This window comes from Ciona intestinalis, unplaced genomic scaffold, assembly GCF_000224145.3.
Source record: "Ciona intestinalis unplaced genomic scaffold, KH HT000189.1, whole genome shotgun sequence".
NCBI classification, from domain to species: Eukaryota; Metazoa; Chordata; class Ascidiacea; order Phlebobranchia; family Cionidae; genus Ciona; species Ciona intestinalis.
In genome coordinates, this window is record NW_004190510.1 from 1 (window position 1) to 16517 (window position 16517).

The 16517-nt window shown below is 37.1% G+C and overlaps 2 protein-coding genes across 2 annotated transcripts; one reads left to right on the plus strand and one right to left on the minus strand.

The window, feature by feature from the left end:
* Positions 1 to 342: 342 nt before the first annotated feature.
* On the minus strand, positions 343 to 8107 carry LOC100180570 (tubulin polyglutamylase TTLL7-like). The gene is made up of 14 exons (XM_002121922.4): positions 7954 to 8107; positions 7500 to 7655; positions 7000 to 7198; positions 6432 to 6593; positions 5351 to 5567; positions 4444 to 4608; positions 3574 to 3679; positions 3069 to 3129; positions 2777 to 2863; positions 2201 to 2348; positions 1739 to 1851; positions 1232 to 1328; positions 650 to 811; positions 343 to 456 (listed from the first exon to the last, which is right to left on the minus strand). The coding sequence occupies exons 1-14, from the start codon at positions 8024 to 8026 to the stop codon at positions 358 to 360; spliced, it is 1845 nt and encodes a 614-aa protein (XP_002121958.3). The 5' UTR covers positions 8027 to 8107; the 3' UTR covers positions 343 to 357.
* Positions 8108 to 8520: 413 nt separating this feature from the next.
* Positions 8521 to 16499, plus strand: LOC100178196 (cilia- and flagella-associated protein 57; the record flags this gene model as incomplete). Its single annotated transcript, XM_018816449.2, is given in 16 exon segments — positions 8521 to 8822; positions 9194 to 9309; positions 9737 to 9919; positions 10161 to 10301; positions 10544 to 10671; positions 11080 to 11263; positions 11561 to 11708; positions 12068 to 12206; positions 12769 to 12934; positions 13318 to 13431; positions 13818 to 14030; positions 14393 to 14566; positions 15144 to 15305; positions 15518 to 15643; positions 15832 to 15955; positions 16319 to 16499. Coding segments are annotated over 16 exon segments (2474 nt in total), but the record flags the coding sequence as incomplete, so codon positions are not given.
* Between the last annotated feature and the right edge of the window lie 18 nt (positions 16500 to 16517).

Genomic DNA, 16517 nt, shown 5'->3' on the forward strand with positions numbered 1-16517 from the left:
CCTGGGGAGAATGAATGAATAAATGAATGTAACTTGCTTTATCCTCGCGTGGCCGAAAAATGTCAGTTGTTATAACACGGGTGTTCATACACCTTGTGCCAGCTTACAAGTTATGACGTATGCAACTTTGTGGGTAGTATATCGCAACTATGCAGAAGGTGTATGAAACAGAACACCCATGGTATAACGACTGTCGTTGCCCACCATGCAAGGATAAATAAGTTACATACGTGGTAACTTGTAAGCAGGCACGAGGTGTATGAAACAGAACACCCGTGTTATAACCACTGTCGTTGCCCCGCCATGCGAGGATAAATACAATCAATACAAAGTAACATTACAAAGACACAAGTATATTCAACAACACACATAGATATACAAACTTACCAAGTAAGCAGCTCTTTCAGCTTCAGGAGAAAGTTTAAACCTCGGTGAGATGTAAGTGGCTTCCTCACTCTGCGGTTAATATGGTTTCTATGGTTAATAGGTAGCTATAATAGTTGAATAAATGTAATTTATTTATCCTCGCATGACGGGGATAGACAGTCGTAACACGGGTGTTCTGTCTCATACACCTTATGAGTTACCACGTATGTAACTTATGTATCGACAGTCGTCATATACAATACAACCATATAAAACAACTCACATCCGATGAAGAGGAAGAAGAGGAAGATTGATCGGAATACCTCCTTGAAGATGATCTAGGAGGGGGGGTTAGTAGGGGCATGCTAGATAAAGGTTTGGACTTGGTTGGCGGGATCCCTTCCTCTGCCTCACATTGCTCAATCAAGTCAAGTATTTCGTCTTCCTGTGATGTCATTATGGTGAATTTATATTGTGTGATGTTATATTGTGTGATGTCATAATGTGTGATGTCACAAGGAATAATTTTATAATTTGTTTCATACAACTTGTGCCCGCTTACTAGTTATAACTCGTGTAACTTTATGGGTGATTGTTTTTCTGCATGGCTGACAATTTGGACAACAGGTTTATGGCCACTGGGTTGAAGCAATTGTCCTAAGTCTCTTACGAAAGGACACATACACCCACAACGGTAGCAGTATTGAGATCCGAACTCAGTACCCTTTGGTTACATCGCAAGTTTCTCTATTTATGAAACCACAATGCTAGAAACCAAGCATTGAACCTATGTATTGTCATAAATTATTTAAAACATAATATTTGCATTTAAATACAACAATTATTATGATGCAATAATGCGTACATTATGAGCTCGATAATGGTCGATTATGTTCTTCTGGAATGGAGCTGATTTGGATTGAAGAAATAGTTGAAAAGCATCGCTTAGTAGGCTGGTGTATCTGGGGGTGTTTAAACTTTGTTAGTAATGGTTCCCTAACTTTTATGTATCTTAAAATAAATGTTAGTCTATGTTCCAGACACAGGTCTATTTTACGCGAGTGATTTTAGCTTGTCCTGTTTAAATTTAAATTAGAGTTGGCCCAATACCACAACATTGTATACTCACATTCTATTGTATATGAGTGAGGTCAAACAGCAAGCACGCCGTGCAACCTGAGATTTAGACAGAGTTGGCTATTACTCCAGCACCCAGAGTGTTACAGCCCATTAGTGACCACTGGGTTGAAGCAATGTCTTGACCAAGTAATACCCCTATATCTGAGGTCTTCTCACTAAAGGCCTCACCCATATATACAGCAATACATCCTCAGTATACCTTATTTTGGCCAATAATAATACGCTGAGTCACCTTTCACGTTGTGTCCGATCATGACACGGAAATATCCTCGCGTAACCTCCAAGATTCGCATCTTCATATTCTTCACGCGCTGCTTCTTTACGAACCCAACCTAACTTCTCCTTCTGTGGAATAAAACATAAGTTTAATATATCGTCACGTTGCGAGACAACGACAGTCGTTATAACACAGGTGTTCTGTTTTATACACCTCGTTCCGGCTTACAAATTAAGTAACTTAATTATCCTCGCATGGCCGGCAGCGAGGAATGTTATGACACGGGTGTTCTGTTTAATACAACTTGTTCCGGCTAACGAGTTACCAAGTATGTAGATTTTTAAATCAAATTCTAGGCTCAAATTTTATTCAAATAAGAAACTGGCGATGCCATTTAGGGAAAGTCGATATCTTTTTATTTTTTCATACAATTGGTTGGACTTGACTCAGCTATTTAAAACGAATCAGCATATTTACCAGCTCTTCCTTTCGCCGATTAATGATGAATCGGCGCTGTGCGGACGTTGACAGGTTACCCGTGCTTAACCGTGATTGGCTGGGACGAAGGAGGCGTCGCTGGGCTTCTGCTTTCTGATTGGCCAGATTTCTCTTTTTATCGCTAGCCCTAAAAGAAATGAAACAAAACATGATTTTGTTTGAAACAAATGAATCGCAGCAAAAATTATAGAAAATATAACCACAACTATTTATCTCTTTGAATACAATGGCCAAAGGTTTATTAAAACAGAAAAGTTTGTAGAATTAGAAAAACCCGATAAAGGTTATAAATAAAATAATGTATATGCCCATTATTGCCCCACACAAATGGTTAATTTGCCTCTTATACATTATCAATACATAAGTGAAACATAAATGTTATTATTCCTTCAAATACGATAGCAAAGATCAAATAATGAAATCAGCAGCAAAAGACAGTTATTAAAACACTACTAGTAAAAATTATTGAATAAAACTGTGGCTGCTAAACCTATAAAATTAGGATTTTATAAAATAATCCTATACATGACTAAACAATGCTAATTGTGACACTACCTGATATTGACCAATCGTAGCGCGTCCCTGATCACGCCCCCTTTTATATCGCGGTCAATCTTTTCATCTCCCCCAAAACTTGGGGCTCTGGGAATAAATAAAGTTTCGATAATTTAAACCTCTCTACAGTTGATATAAGCTAATCTGTAAGACTAGAAAAATTAATCTGCAATTTTAGTTGTACAGGTTATAAGCAATAAGCAAACTTTTTATATTTTTTAAACATTTGATTCTTTGTTTTCAAGATAAAGAGATAAATAGTATTTTTATTTACCTTATGTATATCAATTACCTGTTCACTTCCAACAACCAAGGCTTCAGTTTCCGATCCAAAAAAATGTCAAAACCAAGAACTGAAGGAAATTTGTTGCATATTATTACATGAAAATGTAAAATAATCAGTTTATAATACTGTGGGGTTAGACGGAAACCAGTAAAACCCATAATATACCATGTTTTCTAATCGTGTTTTTAAACAAATAACAACGCTATTTTAGAGTCAGGACACAGTTATAGGAGTCTGTAAAATTTCTCTGTTAAAAATGGGACAATAAATACAATGACCATCTTACCAAAGCTCACTTTTAATGTTCAATAAAAGTTTTAGTTCCTCATAATTGACAAGAAAAATAGTAAGAACTAAATAGCTTTAATAACCCACTTTCAAGTTTTATGGAAGTTTTGCATCGAATTACTTTGTAATTGTCATCAAAATGAATACATAGTTATATTTATTTTTCTACTGATTCATATACAATAAGTAGGCTCTTGGTTCAAAATCTCCCTAGGTAACTTACTTTCAAAACACACACTGTCGGAATGGGGTGCTTGTCCAGGTCTACACATTCGATATGAATGAAGAATATGTGGACTCACCACTATAAGTGTCTTCACCACCAAGTCCTGTGTGGTAAGGGGTAGGTATATAAAACACAAAATTAACTGCACTTTGGACAACCTATTAGTGACCACTGGGTTGAAGCAATTTTTTTTCAACACGATTGTTCTGTTTCATACACCTTGGCCCACTTACAAGTTACCACGTATGTAACTTTGTGAGTGATTGTTTTTCTGCGTGGCCGCAAATTTGGACAACCCATTAGTGACCACTGGATTGAAGCACTTACTGTTAAGTGTCTTACCCAAGGAGACATTCTCAGTATTGCTAACTTTGTGCATATTAGTATCGATCAGGCCATGTCAGTATATATATGATTTTGACCAGAAGTAGCCGACTGCACCACAAGTAATAAATATAAATAAAGTCAATAAATCAACTATAATATTCAGTAAAAGGATCCTTGACAGCATACTTGAACGTGATTGACCAACCCAGTGGTCACTGATGGGTTGTACAGATTATTACACTATTTGTGTGTTTGGTGTATAAAAAGACATCAATGTTATAACTTGAGAGTGAGTATAAAATAAATATACACTATGTGTGTCCATTGTCAAGGCATGTGTTCTAACCACCAAATCCAAAAAACAAAAAGACAAAAATATCAAAATAGCAACAGAATAACATTGAATGAACTAAAACTACTTTCATTGTTTTAAAACGCTCCTTCAGACAACTTGACCTCTGTCATGTCATTGTTACATTTCAATAGCCCATTCAACTTGACAATGAGGTTAGTGACATCATAATGAAAGTTTCAACTTACACAAATGTTCCTCCACAAGGTGGCAGTATCATAGCCGGAGTTTTTGAGATAAATCAGCAAAGACTTGATGCTTCTTTTGCTACCACGATCATAATCTGAATGACGTTCAAATTTCTCGTTTTGTTTGTTCACTGAGTAGTTAGTAAGATGCATGAACATTTGGTCCTGTGAAAAATGGATAATGGTTTATATGTTATCTGTAAATATAGGTGTTAGGGTAAAATTTCACCTAATTGCTATCTAAAGTGCTTCCCCTTTTCAAAGAAGACAAGTTTGATGAAATTATACAAAACAAAAACACTGAATGAAGATAAATAATAAGTTTTATATTCAGTACACATTGTAATTTATATAAAAAGATCGACAAAGCTTAACCACCTGTTCTGGTGCGTTGGAATACTTTCTATTGTTTCACTTCATTCATAGAGATAATATTACATCCAAGGTAATTATAAACAATAGTTATTCTAATGATGTGTATCAAGTATTATGATGTCACAATGAAGTGACAAACATGTTGTTTTGTCTGGAGTAAAATCTTGAAAGAAAGACCTTTACCACACAGCACAAACATAAACTTATTTAACCTTTATAAATACACATGTACAAATCCATGTTTAAACTGACAAAATTTATATGCATTGGGGTTATGGGTCAGTTCAGATTTAAATCCTAGGTTCCCTAACATGCTTTGCCCTAGTGGGTTGTTGCACCCTGGGTGTCAGGGTAATGCGCAAACTCCGGCCTAAATCCCAGGTCCTATGACATGCCATAGTGTAGGACCTCACCCATATAGAATAGAATGTGCATATACAATGTTGGGGTAATGGGCAACTCTGGCCTAAATCTCAGTTCCCATGGTGTGCTACACGGTAGAACCTCACCGGTTAAAATAAAACCTACTTACCATATTTTGTTCAGTTGGGTTGACGTACTTCTCCGTACTTAATCTCACCAACCCGTCCTTATATAAGAAAGCACGCAGTGGGTCACAGTGGGTTACAAGGCAATACAATCTCAAGTCAATCTTATACCCATCTAGTAACAATGGCTTGTCCAAGTATTCCTGTACTATGGTCTGTTCACATGGCTGGATTTTTTCAGCATTTCGAAATAACTGGATTCTGAAAAAAAAAAAATATCCTATTAATTTATTTCCTTGTGGTTGATCTGCTGAAGCTATTGCAGTGTGTGGATAAGTAGACATGACTTTTGGTTCGTTTGGTCATTTATATCTTTGGGGATGGGATCTTGAGTGACTTATCCATGGTTGCCACTCCCATGCCCACAGTCGTGTTGCTGAAGCTATTGCAGTGTGTGGATAAGCAGGCATGACTTTTGGTTGGTTTGGTCATTTATACCCTCTGTGGGTGGAAACTTGAGTGACTTATCCATGGTTGCCACTCCCATGTCGACAGTCAAGTTGCTGAAGCTATTGCAGTGTGTGGATAAGCAGGCTTGACTTTTGGTTGGTTTGGTCATATATACCCTCGTGGGTGGAAACTTGAATGACTTATCCATTGTTGCCACTCCCATGTCCACAGTCGAGTTGCTGAAGCTACTACAGCGTGTGGATAAGTAGACATGACTTTTGGTTGGTTTGGTCATTTATACCCTCTGGGGGGGACTTGAGTGACTTATCCATGGTTGCCACTCCCATGTCGACAGTCAAGTTGCTGAAGCTATTGCAGTGTGTGGATAAGCAGGCTTGACTTTTGGTTGGCTTGGTCATATATATCCTCATGGGTGGAAACTTGAATGACTTATCCATTGTTGCCACTCCCATGTCCACAGTCGAGTTGCTGAAGCTACTACAGCGTGTGGATAAGTAGACATAACTTTTGGTTGGTTTGGTCCTTTATATCTTTGTGGGTGGGAACTTGAGTGACTTATCTATGGTTGCCACTCCCATGTCCACATTGAAGCAACTGCAGCCATACCAATATACATATAACCAGTAATCACATCTACAGCACACAACCACCCACCCATTCCCCATTGCTCCATTCGCAGGTTTTTGAATGAAAGTTGGAAACTTTCTCTTTTTCTTTCTACAGTCTTGAGCATATACTTGTAACAAGTTATATTCTGATGGAAGAATCCATGAACGTGGAACGAAGTTAAACTCAGTGGGACGAGCTCGATGCATTCTGGACGAATGACAAAATATATAAAGCAAGGTATTGATAATATAAGAATGCAACTTATTTATCTACACATCTTATTTATCCTCACAAAACAACATTCGTTATAACACAGGTGTTTTGTTTCATACACCTCAAGTCTGCTTACAAGTCACCATGTATGAATGAATGTATTTGTTTATCATCGCATTCATTATACCACGGGTGTTCTGTTTTATACACCTGGTTCTCACTTACTAGTTACCATGTATGTAACATTATGGGTGACTTTTTTGGATGGCTAAAATAAAAATACTTTGATGTTTTGTAAAATGGCAAAACAAAACCAGAATTAAGTTACTGTTATTTTAGCCAAACAATTACAAGTATTGCATCAGCCTGGTAGCAACATCAACACAACATATAATCTTACTTTGCCATATTCCTTGCCAAATAATCCTTCCTACAAATTTCCCCCATGCTTGGGAAATGGTTGATTCTTTGGTAAGCCTTCATCTCTTGAAACTTCTCCATCGGCACAACGGAATCAAACCAGAATAAATATGCAGCTTGTAGCGAAATTGACTCTTCTTTTAAAATGAAAATGTTGACCGCTTCGAGACTGCTTCGAACTGTGGTATCATGAATCTCAATTAAGTATTACAGCAACACATAATATAATTTAAAATTTATATTTTTATATATTTAAATTCTAACTCTGGCTTTCATCTCAGACACAACATGCCGTACATAGCTTTTCACAGATCCAAGTATTTTAGGTGACAGTTATTCTATTCTATATGAATGAGGTCCTACAATGAGCCATGTCAAGAGATCTTGAATTTAGGCCAGAGAATAGATAAAAATATAAAATAGTCATATATATGTATATATATATTGTAATATTTTCTTCATATTTAAGATAGTTTTTACCCAAATCATATTTGCAGTTTGTCACATTAGCAGTGATGCACGTTTTTTTCTTCTTTTTCTTGCTCCCAGAATCTTGCCTTGAAGTTCGTTCCTGTGTTTCTTCTTCTTCTGTGATGGGAAACACTGAAAACCTTTCATCCATTTGACCGCTGTCAACTGGAATCAAAGTAAAAAGCACAAATCAGTAAAACAGGATTTTTAAGATATAAAAAATGTAATTATAATTTATAGGTAATGTTGAAGAACACCTTATATAGTACTAGTAGCATGGGAAATTTTCATTCTATTTTCTCGTCCCATTTAGTAGTAAACAAAGAACATTCAAAGAATTATAAAACCGTATGCTCACGACTTCCATAGATCGTTGTTAATTGTTTAAAACGCAATCAGGATATTTGGATATTATGTGGTAAAGGTGTCCCATCTACCCCCACTCTACTATAAATGTTCTTACCACGTCCAATGGTAGAATCCCACAGCCGAGGCTCTGAAGTAGAATAAAGTTTCTTCTGAAATGTTGTCGGCATTTTGGACAAACAGAATAAAAAAAAACGAATCGAACTAAAAACCTAAAACCAACATGTAAAACAAATTGCTTCCATATTTATAGCGTGCTAGCAACGAACTCGAGCGCCCTCACAACAAAAGATTAAATGGAATTAAGCACGGGGACTACATTTTCAACAAACTGATGTGCTTATTATAGTTACACTACCCATTCCATTAAAAATCAATTCTAAAATTTGTATGAACCTGTTTGTCTATATTTTAAATTATGCTTGATTTTTGACGTGTTAAAAAACTTGTCGTACGGTGGCGCTGTTTGTCACCATAGCAACAGTAGGTAAGCTTAGATTTCCAAATTAAAATTTGAAGATTCAGTTTTGAGTAGTTAGGATGTTTTTATATCAAATTGGGCTCACGTTTAAGTACTGCGTAGAAGTTAATTCTGGTATATTAGTATTGTCTATAACTAAGTATAGATACCGAGTTATCGCCGTCAAAGCTTAATTATTTACTCTTTATTAAATCAACATCAGTTTGGCTATATGCCTCTTTTATGCATGCAGCTATTTTTTTTACATTACAGGTACTCTTAGAAGCAGATACATTAATAACAGGGGTTTAAAGTAAAGCAACCAACCAACATGGCAATTGCTGTGGCACAGTCGCACCACTTGTTTGGTCTCAGACCTCACATTAGTGGAAACATTGGATACTTGGAAGAACAAACCATAGTTTTCCCATCTGGGAACCAAGTGGTTCGTTTCAATATTGACCAGAAGCAACAAAGGTTTATTCCTGGTTCAGATAAGTCACAAGGTTGGTGAGAATTTGGTGTTTTATGTGATTTAAGTTACTATTGCGCAGAGGTGTTTATACAGCGAATAAAAAGGTAAAGTCTTCAGTGTAAAAAGAAATTAGTGGAAGATTGTTTTTATAGTTTAGCTAAAGTGATGCAAGTTTGAATAAAAACCTGGTTTTAAAGTGTGCTGAGTTGAGGTAATGTGTAAAAAAGAAGAAACATGGTGTTTTAAGATAAGGATCTCACCCAATTTAAAAACGTTACCGTTAGGATTCATAGTATTTTGTGGTTAGAACCAACACAAATGACCAATGTATTATGGGTGTGAAGAGTTACTCATAATACACCATATTGCTCAAATAAACTAATCTACACATATTGTTTCCAGGAATGACAGCAATCGCATTGAGTCCCAATAGAAGATACGTTGCTGTGGCTGAAAAAGGTGACAAGCCAACGGTTACCATCTATGACATGCTACATGACCAGTCTAAAAAACGAAAGGTTTGTAATTACTGAAATATATTTTCACTACTGTTTTCCACAGAGTTTTATTTTCAAAGTTTTCAAATCCTTTATAATTTAGTTGCGTATAATTTTAAAAGATCGCATTTCCTATAAGGCTTTTGTAGTGCTCTTCCTACCAGGCCTAATGTAATATTTGATTAGTGCTATTGTCATTTATATTTATTATTGGGGAAGATATTCAGTGCTCCGGTTACCTACCTGAAAATTCAATTTAGATTATGTAGTTGCAATAAGAAAGGTAATTTAATAAAACTTAACGTTCAATCCACATACACAGCACAAAAGACAATCAATGCCCAGTAATGTATATTAATCACTTGCAACAAGAAAATAGTATGATAAAACTTACATACAGTCCATAATGTATGTTATTCGTATTCACTTACAATCAATTCCCACACAGACACTCAGTGCACCAGATCTTCAAACGAATGAGTTTGTTAGTTTAGCTTTCTCGCCCGACTCTAAATATCTGATCGCACAAGGAAGTCGTCCTGAATGGATGTTGGTATATTGGGCTTGGGAGAAGTCGAAGATTATGGCAACTATGAAGACAACTAACCAGTCAGGCCAACCAGTGTACCAGGTGAAAGTTAACTCGTCTAGATTTAACCATACCCATGGTTCAACACTTAATTCCTATCTTGTTTCGATGATAAAAATAAGGATAATATTGTTTCCAAAAAAATAGGACGAAAATATGCAGCACTGTGATATCATAACAGCCATCATGTACAGATGAAATCAAAAACTAATACCAGTACCTTTATACTTAATATGTTACTGGTAATACCTTATCATTAACCATGAATTGCTTCTCCAAACAGGTTAGTTTCAATCCCCAAGACAATACCCAGATCTGCGTCATTGGGAATCACATCTTTAAACTTTTTCGATACGCTGAAGGAAATCTGAAACAATTCGGGTTCCAGAAAATGGATTTGCAAAACTATCTTTCTCATGCATGGGTGAGAATGATTAAATGTAACTCATTTATTCTCCTGTGGTGGAAAACAGCGGTCGTTAAAACACAAGTGTTTTGTATCATACACCTCGTGCTCGCTCACGAGTTACATCAAATATACCTTTGTGGATGTTAAGTGCCTTGCCCGTGACACATACACCCAAGTTAATGGATACAGTTTAATTCTTGTGCACAAGACATACATAGTCACTTTTTTATTTATTAACATGGAAATAACATACTTAGGTTTCGGATGAGCGCGTAGTGGTTGGCACGGATACGGGGCGATTGTTGTTGTTTGAAAACGGGGAGCTTAAGTCAGAGTTCCACGCAGCTCTACCTGCTGGTTCTATTGCTGATACCAACAGTGTGAGGTAAGCTAAGTGCATTTAGTTATTTTGTGTTTGGTTAAAACTTCCAGCCTTTGGACTATGTTTTTTTCGCTCTTTCTTACCATGACCTAAGAGACAAATTAAAGTCATTATTTAAAAGTTAGTGTTACCTAAAAAATTACATGATACGCTATTCTTTATACAGCACATACATTTATTGTTTTTAACAAGAAGAAGTATTTTTATAACTATTCAATTGGCATAATGGGCCAACTGGCCTAAATCCCATGGCATGCCTCACTGTAGGACCTCACCCATATAGAATAGAATGTGCATATATGTTGGGGTAATGGGCCAACTTTGGCATAAATCCCAGGTCCCATGACATGCCTCACTGTAGGACCTCACTCATATGAAGTTACGTATTGAAACCTTGTTATCTCCTTCTAGAGCAAGTGTGAGCATGATCCCGGAGGACACGATGAGCTCTTCAGGTAGTGGCCTTGGTGCGTGTCAGATCACATCAGTGGTCGCACATTCGAAGGGGTTCGCATGCGCTGGTGGGGCAGGGACGGTTCATCTGTTCGAGAAAACTGATGAAAAAGATTTCTATAGAAAGACAAGGATTGTGAAGGTTTCAATATATCATGTTATTGATGGCTGGACTATAAATGATAATTAAGTTGATAAATACTATACTGTTGGCAATGGACCTACTTTGGCCTGAATTCCTGGTCCCATGCCGTGCCTCACTGTAAGACCTTACCCATAAACAATATAATGTGCATATACAATGTTCGGTCAATGTCCCAACTCTGGCCTAAATCCCAGGTCCTGTGCCTTGCTGTAGAACCTCACCCATAAAGAATATATTGTGCCACTAAACTTACATACTTTATTCTAACCACTAACTCCCTTTTACCTCCCATAGATTCCCCCTGACCCCCACAGTACCGACCCCACCCAAGCAGAAAACCAATCCATTCTCTCATTAACTGTGAGTCCAAGTGAAGAAACATTGGTGGCGGCAACCGACCACAGTCAACTATACTGTATTGCACTTTCATCTGCTGATATTGGTGAGTATTGAATGAACTTGTTGGGGTTGCAAAAGTCAGTTTTTTTAATTAACTAAATGAATATGAATGTAACTTATTTTATCCTTGCATGGCGAGGCAACAACAGTTGTTATAAAACGGGTGTTCTGTTTCATACACCTCGTGCTCGCTTACAAGCAACCACGTATGTAACTTTGTGGGTAATTGTTTTTTTTATGTCCAAAAGAACGAACAAAGAAAAATCAACAGCAAAACAACACTTGTTATAACACGCTATGGATAAAAAGTATTGGAAAGAATGTTAAATAAAAAGTATGGTTGTTGCACACAAAAGTTTTTATAATACTTTTATCATAATTGTAATACTATTTCTATTCCAGGAGAGCAAGCGTCGTTTGAGCAACTCACTCATTCATTCCACAGTCGAGGCATCACTGGTTTAGATGTTTGTATCAGGAAACCTCTCATTGCTACTTGCTCTGTGGATCAATCTGTGAGGATATGGAACTATGAGACAAAGTATGTTCAATTTTAAGTTTAGCCTCTGTTTAATCTATGTGGGTGAGGTCTTATACATATATATATGGGTGAGCTTCTATGTGTATATATATGGGTGAGCTTCTATAGTGCATCAAATGTATAAAATTGTAACCAGTGAACAGTTGTAAAGTGTTGTTAATTAGTTACTCTTAGAATGAAAAATAAATACCCACAAAGTTACATACGTGGTAACTGATAAGCGGGTTCCTGGTGTATGAAACATAACACCTGTGTTATAACGACTGTCGTTGCTCCGCCATGCGAGGATAAACAAGTTACATATGTGGTAACTTGTAAGGGGCACAAGGTGTATGAAACAGACTGTAAGATAAAATAAGTTACATTCATTCAACCATTTATCAAACTGGCACCTTACAGCACCATGGTCAAACATATAAAACAAGGTCTCTGAAACCGGGCAGGGTTAAAAACTTACATTCATGTATATCCAAACTTGCCCCTCCCCCCACAGCAGTGGGCCCTGAACCCTGCATATCAAACTTTCATGTTGCATCTATTTATTCAAACTTTCACCCCACAGCACCTTGGAGTTGTACAAAGTGTTCCAAGAAGAAGCTTACAGCATCGCTCTTCATCCGTCTGGACTTTACATCTTGGTTGGCTTCAGCGACAAGCTTCGTTTGATGAATATCCTTATTGATGATATTCGCATCTTTAAAGAGCTCACCATTAGGGGGTGTAAAGAGGTAACATATTTGGGGAGTAAAACAATAATTGTTAAAACTAAAAATATTAAGAAAGTAAAATATAACAGGGATGCAAAATGGAATTTTGAACAGTCTGAATAAAGCTTGTTACTCGCATATAGAATAGAAAAGTATTTCGATCTGATATATTCATATCCGATATAGGGGACCATGTATTGGTAACAGAGTTGTAAATAATCTATAAATTCTTTATTTCTGTGCTTGAAGGAATAAGCATAAATATCATTTTAAAAATGGAATGATGATAAAACATATTCATCTCTATTTAGCACATAAATTTATACCACACATGTACTTTATTAATCTCTATTAGACTTGTCCTTTCCCAACACACAGTTAACTTGTATATCTTCCACACACAGTGTTCCTTCAGTAATGGTGGCCACTTATTTGCTGCTGTACACGGCAACGTGATACAAATATATTCTTCAACTACATTTGAGAACGTCTCCAACTTGAAAGGACATAATGGAAAGGTGAAACTTGTGTATTGATGTAGTTGGTTCTGTTGTAGGATCTAATTAAAATTAAACTGCAAAAAGTCACTGTCCGGCGTTTTGGCAAAGTGGTTAGCACTCCTGTCTCTAACCCAGAGGTAGTGGGTTCAAGGCTTGTCACCGATACCATTGTGGGTGTATGTGTCTTTCGGTGAGACACCTAACGGCAATTGCTGGTGCAAGTTGTATAAACCCCTGTGTTATAACGACTATGATTTTTCTCCTTGCGAGGGTAAATAAGTTACATACATGGTAACTTGTAAGCGAGCATGACGTGTATGAAACAGAACATTCATGTTGTAACGACTGTTGTTTTTCCGCCACGCAAAGATCAACCAAGTTATAACCACCATTATACAACACAGGTGCGAGCCATAGCATGGAGCGCTGATGATAGTAAGCTCATCTCCTCTGGTATGGATGGTGCTGTTTATGAATGGTCAGCAGCTGCAGCTAAACGAGTGAATGAAGTCGTTCTAAAATCTTGCGCTTATTCTGGTGTTACAGTGTCACCTAGTGGCAAACATACCTACGCTGTTGGCTCCGATAAATCAATCAAAGAAATCACCGAATCTCAGGTAAAGAATAAATTTACCTAAAGTTATGTTTATCCCAAAGCACTAAAAATCCTTTGTCAAGCAATTGATTTTACGTCACATTTTGTTGTATTGGAAAATAAATTGATTTACCTGAAGGAATTTGGATAACAGTAAGCTGGTTGATTTTGTTATGACTTAATCTTATATTATGTTTATGATCAATTTAGCCCCATTTGCTGTGATTTCTATGGGCGACATGGAATAACTAATGTTTATATAGGGACTGTTCTGTAGTCAAAACTACAATCTCACCCCTATACATCCCTGTTATGTTTTATTAAACTTTAGTAAAGAGACAAATCCAAACCCATTTTATAAAATCTAAAGATACTTTGAAACAGATTCTTCGAACCGTGGATTCTGGTGGTGCAACTTTGACCCAGATTGTGATGTCACACAGCGGTCGTATGTTGTTCTGTGGCACCTCAGGTGGTGCGTTACGCTCGATTAAATTCCCGCTCACCGATTCAGGGGAGTGGGCTGAACATCAAGCGCACGCATCGCAGATCACTAAGGTAAGGTTGTGTGTGTTTGAGGTGGGTTCTATTCTATATTGGTGTGCATATTACATGGGTTACCATGTTTCAACAATATTTTAGTATAGGTGTTCTATTCCATATGGGTGGGGTCCTACAGTGGGCACTGCATTAAACCTGAAATTTGGGCCAGAGTTGGCACATTACCCCCAACATTGTATATGTACGCTCTATTCTATATGGGTGAGGCCCTACAGTGAGACACTGCATAAGACCTGAAATTTAGACAACAGTTGGCCTAACACCCTTAGTCCCCACTATCAGTATATTTAACAATATTTCAACATAAGTCAGCACACTTTGCTATGAGTCAGCATATTTGACTATGAGTTAACTTCTTTTCCTGTAACCGAAAACAAACACAAACCCATTTAAATTTTTAAATAGTTAAATATAGCACACATGTCATCTCTTTCACCCAAAAATTAACACAACCCCCCAAACAGATGAAAATCACATACAATGTTTTTGCTCTTCTGGTTAGTTCCTAAAGTAATACCTTCAATCTAGCACACATGCCCTCAATAACCTGAAACTAACACAACCCCCTAAATAGATGAAAATCACATACGATGATCAATTCCTCATCACTGTATCGGAGGATGCTTGTCTCATGATCTGGAGAGTCTCGGATAAAGAAGGACGAGGAGTCAAACACGATCGGGAAGTCCCGTACGCTGAGGAGATTCTAATCACTAAGTCAGACCTGGAAGAAAAGGTAGAATATTAACATTGTATATGAGTAAATGAATGTAACTTACTGTTTCATACACCTCGTGCCCGCTTTTGAGTTACCATGTATGTAGCCACAATTTTTTGCGGGAACGAGATGTATGAAACAGAACATCCATGTTATAACGACTGTCTTTGCCCCGCCACGAGAGGATAAAAAAGTTATTTTCACGATTTAACTGTCTGTAATTTCTACAGAACCAAAGCATGTCTGAGCTAAAAACAAGAGTAGAAGAACTAAAGATGGAAAATGAATATCAACTCAGGCTTAAAGATATGAATTATAATGAGAAGATAAAAGAACTGACCGAAAAATTTATTCAGGTGGTCAAAGCAATGAATTTCTATTAAACAAGACATGCCACAAGATTTGGGCAAGAGTTTCCCATTACCCCAACATTGTATATGCACATTATATTCTATGTGGGTAGATCCCACAGTGTGGAACGCTTTAACTTTGATACTGTAGGCAATAATAGATGTAAATGTATTAAACTGATCACTTATATTAGGAAATGGAAAGTTTAAAAACAAAGAACCAAGTTTTGAAAACAGAGAAAGAAAAAGAGGTTGCAAAACATGAAGAGGAATTGGCTGAGGTTGTGGACAAGCATTCCAAGGACATGCAGGACCTAGGTGGGTGATTTCTAGTGTGAAGCACTCTGCCATGTATATTCTACATAAGTGAGGTCCTATGTAGGCGCCCCCATGGGACCTGAGATTTGAGCTTTAGTTGGTCCATTACCCCAACATCGTATATGCACATAAAGCAAGTTACACACATAAAGCAAGCAAATAGTAGGGTGGGGAAGACGGGACACCTTTAACACATAATATCTAAATATCTTGATGGTGTTTTAAACAATTAACAAGTTGTGAAAATAGGGTTTTATAATACTTTAAATGTTCTTTGTTTACTACCAAATGGGATGAGAAAATATAATCAAAGTGTGTCCCATTTTCCCTCAACATATGCTGATTGTCTCTTTGTTCTCACAGAATCCACCAACAACCAGAAGTTGATGTTGGAATATGAGAAGTACCAGGAGCTCCAAGCAAAGTCCCAGCGGATGCAGGAAGATTATGAGAGGCAACTTCAGGATGCTGATGAAGGGAAGGAGCAATCCTTGGAGGAGCTCACTGAGTATTATGAAACTAAACTACAAGAGAGAGGGTCACAGCTGAACAGTAGGGTGGT

Bases quoted from the DNA above. Each gene is read 5' to 3' on its own strand.
- LOC100180570 (XM_002121922.4), bottom strand. From the start codon at position 8,026: ATGCCGACAACATTTCAGAAGAAACTTTATTCTACTTCAGAGCCTCGG. The intron at 4,609-5,350 runs GTAAGTAGGTTT...CATTTTTCACAG, and splicing joins ACCCAACTGAACAAAATATG to GACCAAATGTTCATGCATCT. The intron at 812-1,231 runs GTACGCATTATT...ATGACATCACAG, and splicing joins ACCATTATCGAGCTCATAAT to GAAGACGAAATACTTGACTT.